Below are 9,660 nucleotides of genomic sequence, written 5' to 3'. Positions count from 1 at the left end.
CAAGATGACAAATCACTCAGGTAATTTATTTACATTTGTTGCTTTAGGTCATACATAAAGCAACACAGAGTCTCCATGAGAAAAGCAGGCTGCATTTGAAGTCCCATAAAACATTATTCAATGTATTCAGTTAAGACAACATGACTTATGAACCTGTTGAGAGATTCATTCCTTTTGTTTGTGTGGCTCAAGAAAAAGTTATCCTGGGTGACAGCTTCTGGAAGAGAGAAAGAAAGATGGGAGAAAAAGTGGCATGCATTTACATGACAGGAATCTGTCTGTCAATCTTTCAACGTGCACTTGGGAAGACCAAAGCAGCCCAAACACCACAGTTTCCTTGTTATGCATGCAGACAGTGAAAAGACAGTCTCTTAGAAGGTGTGACTTTGAACATCATGGTATTATGATGTGTTTCAACCTCTAACAAGTGTGTGCTGTGGTTCTGGTTCTGCTGGGGGTGCAGGACACAGACATTAGTAGTTTAATAACTTCATAGGTTCCAGGGATTCCCACATATTTAGCCTCACATTGAAGTGTTTACCATTTTATGGTAGTAGAACATAACATTTGACATAAACAGTTGCATTCATGAGTTTTATTGACAAATGTCAATTAAAAAAACAAGGTCCAGCCCCCAAAAAGCTGATTTAAAAATTAATATATGATAATTACAATTGTAAATTCATAAATGGTTAGCTTAGTGGGAAATTAATATTCAACTAGTCAGTGATAACTGTGTGGAGTATGGAGTTTGTGACAGCAACTATGTGAGTTTATAGACACTATGTCCTGAGATTTCCTATGATCTACAAAGAAGAACCCCTTACCTCCTAACAACTCTTGATTGGTTTATGGGTGTCATAGAGCAGACCAGATTACATGTGCGTTTTTGTGAGAGTCTCAGCCTTTCATAGTACGGTCATAATAGTTTGTAGATTAGACATTTTTGTGAGAAGAACCGTTATTGGGATCTAATATCGCCAGATGCAGACGAAATAGAAAAATCCAATGCTAAAAACTGCTGTGTGTAGCTCAAACACAGGGGTTAGAAGCATTTTTTACTTGTGTGTGGAAATGCTGACAGTAATTGGACTAATCTAACAAAGCATCCACTCCAAAACATTATTCACAAAACCATGTGACCATGCAGGTGATCACCTTCAGAATGGCATGTCTCCTAACCAATCAGGAGGCTCATCATCAGAAAGTTGAAAATAGACTTCAAGTGAACAAGAATAGAAATGAAAGGAAGGAAATATAGTAGGTTAGAATACAGAGAAAAATCAGAGGAAGGATCAAATCCAGTTAAAATGCATAGAAACGTTGCAATTGTTAGATAACATGAGATTGTGCTATTCAACAACATGCAATTTAGCACTTTACAGTGTACTGCATGAATGATGTAACTTCTGGTTAGGGCTGAAAACACTTCTCATTTTTAAAGTGCACCAACTGATCCTGCTATCATACTTAACATGCTTATTAAAAGTGAGATTAGTGGCAAGCACATACACACCACAGCATTCAAACTTAGCCTGTGTTATCATGTGAGATTCAGTCCTTCTGAACAATTACTTTCAGCAATATTCTTAACATTATGAAAAACATATTGAAGTGAAATAGACCTGTACAAATAACAAAAATGAAGAAAAACCTCCTCCATTACAAACATACAACAACTCTTTAGAAGATTGTCTCTTATTCCACCTCATCATTCAGTAAATTGAATTGGCCATACATCTGTTTCACCAACAGGTGGCAGCAACGAGTAAGCATTAAACAGTCCATGAACGGGTGTAGTAAACCAAAGCCCAAGGCCATGAAAGCTCTTCCCCTTTTTAAGAACAACGGACAATGCACAAAAATACTGGAGGCACTGGGCCATAAAATTAATCAATAAAGGTTATCATAATGTGTAGTGAAAGTACACTACGGTCATGGTGTCATACGAGATCTTATAATAAAAACATAAACATTTTAATTTGTGTAAAATAATATTGAAATTGAAAAAAAGATGAGAAAACCTTGTCGAGCACAGATCCACGTTGGCCCCCGACCCCGACCCCGACCCTGACCTGTGAGTTCAGCAGGGTTTAGTAAACGTGCAGCGTCAGCACTAGTCATTATCCAAGGCCTGGACAGCCATTAAGCAGCTTAAGCAGCCATTAACTCCCACACCATTCATCAGGCATCAGCCACAGGCTAAGGCAGCTCCCCAAGTTAAAGTGCTTCAAGTCAGTCTTTTCATTTAGATTACTTTTTCCACACAAAAAAATCTGTCATAACCTGAGCTAAGCCATTTAAAACTGGCTCGATTTTGACAACCAGTTGTTGAAAGACTCAACTCTATAGCAATATAGATTGGATGATTTCAGCAGTCATATCAGCCACATACCGTAAATGATTTAGACCGCCATGAAACCATGTACAGCACATTACCCTTCATCATAAAGAAAAATGTCATGTTCATGAAAACATCCCACGTATCACAAACCAAGCTACCACTTGGGAAATGTTCTTTGGTTGGTGTAGGACTAGATCTAATGCACTGACAGCTAAATATTCTGTGAGAAAATATTAACAAGGTGCTTGTACACATGGTCAAACAGTAGCTTGCCATCATATGACAAACAAATGCAAGATACGCCAGTTAATGTTCGGCCAGGCTTCAGACCCTATTGCACAAGGGTTAGGGATAGGGTTAGGATTAGGCTTCCCTCCCTGGTGGGCCTCTACATGAGCCTGTGACCTAGGTGTTCCTCCAGCCACAGCAGTAGGGGCTGGATGGACTGTGAGACAGGCCCAGTTTCAGAGTACATCTGCAGCAGCACCTCCTGGAGCATGAACAGCAGGGGCACTCCCAGGCTCAGCAGCTCATACAGGAAGAAATAGTCCTGCACATTGGCTCTAAAGTGGAGGCCCACAGCATGGGTCGTACCATGCACCCAGCGAGACAGGAGTCGGGGGGAGTCACACACAGCCCGGGTCACACTCAGGGGCCAGCTCAGGCTCTTCCTCAGGCGGGAGCTGAAGGTACCTGGTGACTGGCTCTGCAGGCCTTCTGTTGTGTCACAGTCAGGAGTCTGTGTCCCTGACCCCTCCTGAACCCCGGCTCCATTCTGACCCTGAAGGAGAGACCCATTTAGTCACAAAGATGTTTTACAAATTAACATCAAAATGACAATGGCAAGTGGATGATTGAATGATCCATATCAATTACCAGATGTGAATTGAATGTCCTCCGATGATTCATTCCATTTTTACGTTGTGTGAAGTGCAGCTTGCAGTATAACTTGCCTAATTGAACATGATCAAAGGAGGATTTAGAAAAATTGGCACATAAACAGTTAATTATTTCTACCCGGCAGACAGAAGAGGACTGGCCACCCCTCAGAGCCTGGTTCCTCTTTAGGTTTCTTCCTAGGCTCCTGCCTTTCTAGGGTGTTTTTCCTAGCCACCGTACCGCTACATCTGCATTGCTTGCTCTTTAGGGTTTTAGGCTTGGTATCTGTATAGCACTTTGTCACAACTGCTGATTTAAAAGATTGATTGATTGACAGTAAGCGAACATCTAAACCTTAGTGTTGGGAAACACATACCCTGCTCAGAGTCGAAGGCATGGCCTCCCTGGCGCAGGACGGAGCCACAGGTGTCACAGCGAAAGCACTCCCTGTGGAAATAAAGTCCCTCAGCACTGATCCTCTCCACCACATACACGCGCTTCTGACAGGAGTGACACTGGTCACCAGACCCGGGGAACTCCCTCCGCAAGGAACCCTGGGAAACAGAACAGAGAGGCAGACAGTGCTACAAACGTTGTCAGCCCAGACAATGACGATAATGAGGGAGTGATGCACTTGTGTCAGATTCCATAACTTTGACCCTAAAAGGCCTTATGGCCGAGTTTGGCCTTTAGTTCACAAAGCATAAAGAGTCATATAGTCCTGCAAAGAGTAATCATCCCAATCCTTATTTTACACAATCTCTCTTCATCTGACTCAGACTATCTCCCAGGCCCTGGCTCTATGTTCTTCACCTAGATAAGGGCTGTTGTTCAAGGCTGGTACAGTCTGAGTGGCTGCATGCTCAGCCAGACATGCTTACCGGAGACAGAGGCGCAGAGGCTGGGGGTGAACAGGGGGAGGAGGCTTTAGGCCTGTGGTCAGTCTCATAGAGGGTGACCAGCGTCTCAGCCCTGGCTGCTATAGCCAGAGACACCTTCCCCACCGTCCGCTGACATGCAGCAAGGAGGAAAAGACAGGAGGAAGACAGGTAGGACGAGAGGTAGGAAGAGAGAAAGAGAGTAAGAATAAAGGTCAGAATGATAAAAGCAAAAGTGATAGTCCACATCGTATAGATAGATAGATAGATAGATAGATAGATAGATAGATAGATAGATAGATAGATAGATAGATAGATAGATAGATAGATAGATAGATAGATAGATAGATAGATAGATAGTGATTTGACTACTTTGTTCTCTGACTAAGGCCACTGTTGGGGAAATTAGTAAAGTTCTTTCATCAAAATAAGAGTCTCAGCTCAAAAGTATGGCCACAGAAGAGGAGGGAATGTTTTCTCATTATGGTTAGCTAGTGTGCCTGTCTGGATGCTTCAGATTGCACTGACTGCACGGCGCTGGCTCAAAATGATCAGAAATCTGTGGACAGGGAGGGGCAGTCTAACCCACAAAGTGCAGCACCACAAAAATGCATTCAACCTTAGCATGAGAGGCCCCAGCATAGCTAAAAAACACCTCAAATGCTTCTTGCATGCAAGACCTTTGTGTCTACACGTGTCCTTTGTGATTTAGAGGATAGTACAAGTTACTTTAGCAGGCATGTGGCGCTGGGGGCAAAATACCTGTTTGACGTTATTAAAACCAGGTTCTGGCTTTGGTTGTAGTATTGCAGTGCGTTGTTGTTGGGATACATATGTGGAGCTACTGCTGTGACACTGAAACAGCAACATGACTGTGATGTTAATAACTACAGCTGTAAGTTACATTCAAATTAGATTAGAAGTTAAACAAATATATACTTCTAAAATATATACAATTAACCAGATTTAAACATCGTGTTTAAAATCAAACAGACAGCACTTCGTTTTGTGTTTCTCTGAGAGGCAGCAGGCTCTGCATTTAGAAATGATGTGGCCATAAATAGTGCTATGGTTTGGAGGCACAGGAGAGTCACTCACCACATGTGACTCATTCAAGGGATCTCTTTGCATTTCTTTCTTACAAAGCTGCATATCTAGTGCCCCAGATTGACTGATCTTTGGTTTTCCATGAAGAATGAAGGAATTAGAGGAAACAGAGAAGAAAACTTAGTTGAACAGTTCAGTGACCAATAAGGGATAGATGAGTGCATCAAAATAACAGTATAATGTTTGCTCTGCCATTAGGGGATATGGGTTTCATCATGACAGACAGATGGTGAGAAATGGATGTGCTTGTTTTCACCTTGAGTTGGAGTAGAATGGATGAGGATGAAGACACGGTTTGAGGGAGTGAGAAGGTAGAAAGGGTGATTTCTGGACAAAGGAGGGAAGTGACTTTAGGAGTGGGAGCAGGGAGGGAGGGAGGAGAGGGACTGGTCTGTTCAGCAGATCCAGGCTAGGGTGGGAATGGGAAACAGAGGAATGGAAAGTCAAAGAGGGAGAGGATTGTTAAAAGAGAGACTTGAGAATCAGACAGGTTAAATTATAGTTGGCATGCTCAGTTTGATGGCCTACAGTACCTGGTATTCCATGGCACTCTACCGTCCTATTGACCAAGCCCCAACCTGCTTAGTCTCAACTCAAGAACACTACATTCCATTTTGACGTCAACTCAGTTTTAGTGCTACAGATTAAAGATGTGCAATATCTCTGCGTGATGAATATTGAATAATCACAGGTTTTAGCATAACACACAACGATAGGGACACAGCAAGCATTTCCCTGTAAGGTCTACACCTGTTGTATTCGGCGCATGTGACAAATATAATTTGATTGGATTTGACATGCTGAAACACAGACATGGATGTGGTTATTTATACCGGATGTTGAAGTAGACAGGAAGAGGAGGAAGAGGATGGAGAATATGTATGAGGGGGTGAAAATGTAGAAAGGGTGATTTCTGGACAAAGTAGTGATGAAGAGATTTTAGGACGGGGAGCAGGGAGGATGTGAGGTGAGGGAATGGTCTGTTCAGCAGATCCAGACTAGTGTGGGAATGGAAAAGTTAAAGAGAGGAAGATATTATGAGCATCAGATGGGAGTTAAATTAGAGTTTGCATGCTTAGTGGGTTGGGCCTCAAGCCTAAAACGCCTGGTATTCCATGACACTGCATTCCATTGAAGTGGAAATTCAGAGTGATTTAGATAAAACGTGTATTTCTTCATGATAAATGTTAAATGATCACAAAGGTTGTAGCATGACACACATTGATAGGGACACATACAAGACAGTGAGACAGATATAGATGTGGTAAATTTTTTTACCTGAGGTTGTAGTAGACAGGATGAGGATGCGGAATAGGGATGAGGAGGTGAGAAGGTAGAAAGGGTGATATCTGGGTAAAGGTATAATGAGGTGACTTCTGGACTGGGGTTAGGGAGGATGGGATCAGATTCTGAGGGAATGGCCTGTTTATCAGAATCAAGCTAGGTGAGGAATGGGACAGGGGAGATTTGCAAATGGAAAGAGAGGGAGAGGATTGTTAAAGGAGAACTTTGAGTGTTAGTAATTAGATATAAGTTACAATGAGAACTGGCGTGCACACGGGAATAGGCTTTAAGCAAAGGTATTCCGTGGCATTATCCTATCATAGTATTAACTAAACCCCAACCTGCTGAGCCTCAACACAACAGCTTACCCTGGTTTCCACTGAGATGGAAAATCATTTAAAGAAGGTGAGCAGTATCTTTTTTGATGATAAAATACCATGGAAATACCTTTTCCTGTAATGGAAATTGCAGTATGATGACTACTCTAGCACCAACCCCTTGTTTGATGACTGCAGCCTCTTCCAGTGAAGCACAGAGAACCCAGTGCAACCTTTCAACAGTGTCCATGCTGAAACCCTCTGAGTCTCTGAGCACACAGTGTAGGCGAATTACCATCACAGACAGAGCTGAGAGAGGAGGCTACCTAGTTTTCAGCCTGAGCTCTCTTCTGCAGGTCTGTCTCAGTGGGAATATAGAATCACGATGATTTCTGCTTAAACAACGAATTGCCTGACGTGTTTTCACAGGGCGTTATATTGTTTTAAAAAAGCCTTGTTGAAACCCACAACATAAACAGTCATATATTGACTGACAGTGAAGGCGATTTAAATTACAGATGTAGGATCTTAATTTGATCACTATTTTGCTGCTGAGAAATTTCTTGCACAAATGCAAACTTGTAGCGTATTCAACGTTTAAAAAGGTTTCTAAAGTTTGTAATTTCCACTTTAAAATGTCAGACTTTCTTTGCCCTAACGAAAAATGTATCAACACAAAAAACAAAAAAATGGCCATTAATTATAATCCACATAATAATTCAAATTTCCTGTTGCTGCAGGATTATTTTCCTGTTTTAGCAAACTGTCTCAAATTAAGATCCGACATCTGTATAACAGAACACTGTGTCCTACAATAACCTGAAATCACCTGCGCTAGCTGTGTTCTGTTGCTACAGACTCTAAGCAGCTGATGAAGACATCGCCAAAAAGGTCATGCTTCTGGAGATGATGGATGTTAAATTTCAACACAGGGAGGATTATATGAACTCTGTGCAGCAGCAGTAATGCCAAACAAGACCGAGCGTGCAACACGACAAACACACTGAGGGACGGGAGAGGTGAGTGGTCAGAGTTCAGGGGTCAGATAGTCACCTGGGACGTAGAGTTCACATCCCCAGAGAACAGTGCTCTCAGGTGGACCGCTTTCTCCTTGATACTTTTATTGTGAAACTCTCTAGCATTCTGGGTCTGAGCTTTCTTCTGCAGGACACATACCATGAGACACAGAGACAAAGAACAGTCATCAGAAAGAGAAAGCTGCACCCACAACACAGTACCACATACTCCCTGTCTGATGAATGGGTCTGAATAGTAACATAATTAGGCAGATTATTAACTCCCAAATCAGTTATAACGTACGGACAAATAAAAGTATGAAATGTATGCACTCACTATTGCAAATCGCTCTGGATAAGAGCGTCTGCCAAATGACTAAAATGTCAAAGGTAATGATCAAGCAAGATAAGTGGACTTTGGTCCTACTTTCTAGATGGCACATTGTTTATTGGGTGGTGGGGAACAATAGTGTTGCTATGTTGAGTAGAGTGGCAGTTTTTGTAAAACTAATTTGACACACCAGCAGAGATGACTCCACTCTTATACATGTGCTCCTGGAACAGCAGACTGAGACCCAGACAGAGACAGACAGACACACAGGACTGGCACAGAACAAGGCTACAAGGGCAACCCACTGGCTAACCTTGCCAGTCAGCAGCCTCTGTGCCTCTCTGTGCCTCTGGCCCTTTGTCTCTGCCAGGGCTGTGGGTCTGTTCTTGCCATTGTGGTCAGTGTGGATGATTAGGGGTTGACTTCACCAGCTGATTAGGGGTTGACTTCACCATGTGCTATACAATGCTAAATGTATAATCACGATGATTATCTCATCATTCATATTCAGCCTTTTCCTAAAAAGGATGTCTTATATGATCACACAGTAGGAGGCAATAACAATAGAAAAAGACAGAGCAGACAAAGAGAAACGGACAGATGGAAAGGAAAGGAGAGGAAAGGAAAGGAAATGAGAGGGGAATAGGTCACCTGGGTGATCTTTTCCTCCACTTCCTGAAGGCGTTGGAGCATTCTAGACATGGCTAGGACTGCTGAGTGGCAGGAGGGAGAGTAGCCAGTGTACTCTGTGCTCTCTGGCTTTTGAGGCTGCGTCTGAGGTTGCATCTGAGCACATGTCTGATCAGCCTGTCTGACCTTCCTGAGGGTGGGATGTGGGATGGATGGGGGTTGGAGCTTAGGTTGGTGCTGGAACTGGGGTTGGGACTGGTGCTGAGACTGAAGCTGGGCTTGAAGCTGGGGAGAGAGCTTGGGTTTGGGAGGAGGCTGTGGTGGGGGCCGAGCGATGCACTCAGCTGCATATTTGGCACAGGTTGCAGACGGAAACTGGAAACACACAGCACATGTGAGCTGCAGTTCTATGGCTCTCCGTCAACTCAAGGTAAGCTTGATGAGAAAACAAGAAGCAATTGCAGCTAACAGGCTCCAGTAGTTTAACAGCTGGAGAGAATAGGAGGGAGATTTATGCCCCATGTTTTTCTTTATCGTGTGAATCTACTTCACTGGGGGGCTTATTTTTCATTTCCAACCCATAGGGAGCATTTAACACTCTCACTCCAGGTAGATAATGATTGGTTTGTGAGTGACTGTATACCAAAACTGAGTGACAGTGTGTGTTCTGCAGAGTGTATTAGCGTGGGTATGCGTGTGTATTACAGTATGTTGACCAGGCCTGCTCCAGTCCTCTACCTGTGTCTTGGGGGGAGGGTTGAGTGGGGTCTGCTGCCTGAGGTTGCTGAAGCGTGGGGTCTCAGTCATGTCCATGGAGCGTGGCCGAGGGGCCCTCTCAGAACCCCAATCACACTGAGACTGATGGGGTTTGTCA

At 43.2% G+C, this 9,660-nt stretch overlaps 1 protein-coding gene across 13 annotated transcripts in view; it reads right to left on the bottom strand.

Moving 5' to 3' along the window:
• The window catches only part of LOC129852704 (F-actin-monooxygenase mical2b-like), a 49,680-nt gene continuing 40,020 nt past the window's right edge, over positions 1-9,660 (bottom strand). Inside the window, exons 17-27 of one of the 13 annotated variants that reach the window (XM_055918301.1) lie at positions 9,525-9,644; positions 8,808-9,161; positions 7,863-7,970; positions 5,200-5,277; positions 4,864-4,956; positions 4,105-4,233; positions 3,600-3,777; positions 3,221-3,297; positions 3,038-3,125; positions 1,159-1,219; positions 1-217 (exon numbers count right to left, since the gene is read on the bottom strand). In XM_055918301.1, the coding sequence (XP_055774276.1) occupies positions 1,161-1,219; positions 3,038-3,125; positions 3,221-3,297; positions 3,600-3,777; positions 4,105-4,233; positions 4,864-4,956; positions 5,200-5,277; positions 7,863-7,970; positions 8,808-9,161; positions 9,525-9,644 (1,284 nt within the window). In that variant the 3' untranslated portion in view covers positions 1-217; positions 1,159-1,160. Of the gene's footprint in view, positions 3,126-3,220; positions 3,298-3,599; positions 3,778-4,104; positions 4,234-4,863; positions 4,957-5,184; positions 6,649-7,862; positions 7,971-8,807; positions 9,162-9,524; positions 9,645-9,660 lie in introns of those variants that run through there. The other 12 variants (XR_008759038.1, XM_055918310.1, XM_055918298.1 and 9 more) reach the window with 12 other exon arrangements.

Source organism: Salvelinus fontinalis, chromosome 4 (assembly GCF_029448725.1).
Source record: "Salvelinus fontinalis isolate EN_2023a chromosome 4, ASM2944872v1, whole genome shotgun sequence".
NCBI lineage: Eukaryota > Metazoa > Chordata > Actinopteri > Salmoniformes > Salmonidae > Salvelinus > Salvelinus fontinalis.
The sequence above is the reverse complement of the archived record's forward strand: the minus strand, read 5'-3'. Positions and strand labels throughout refer to the sequence as shown.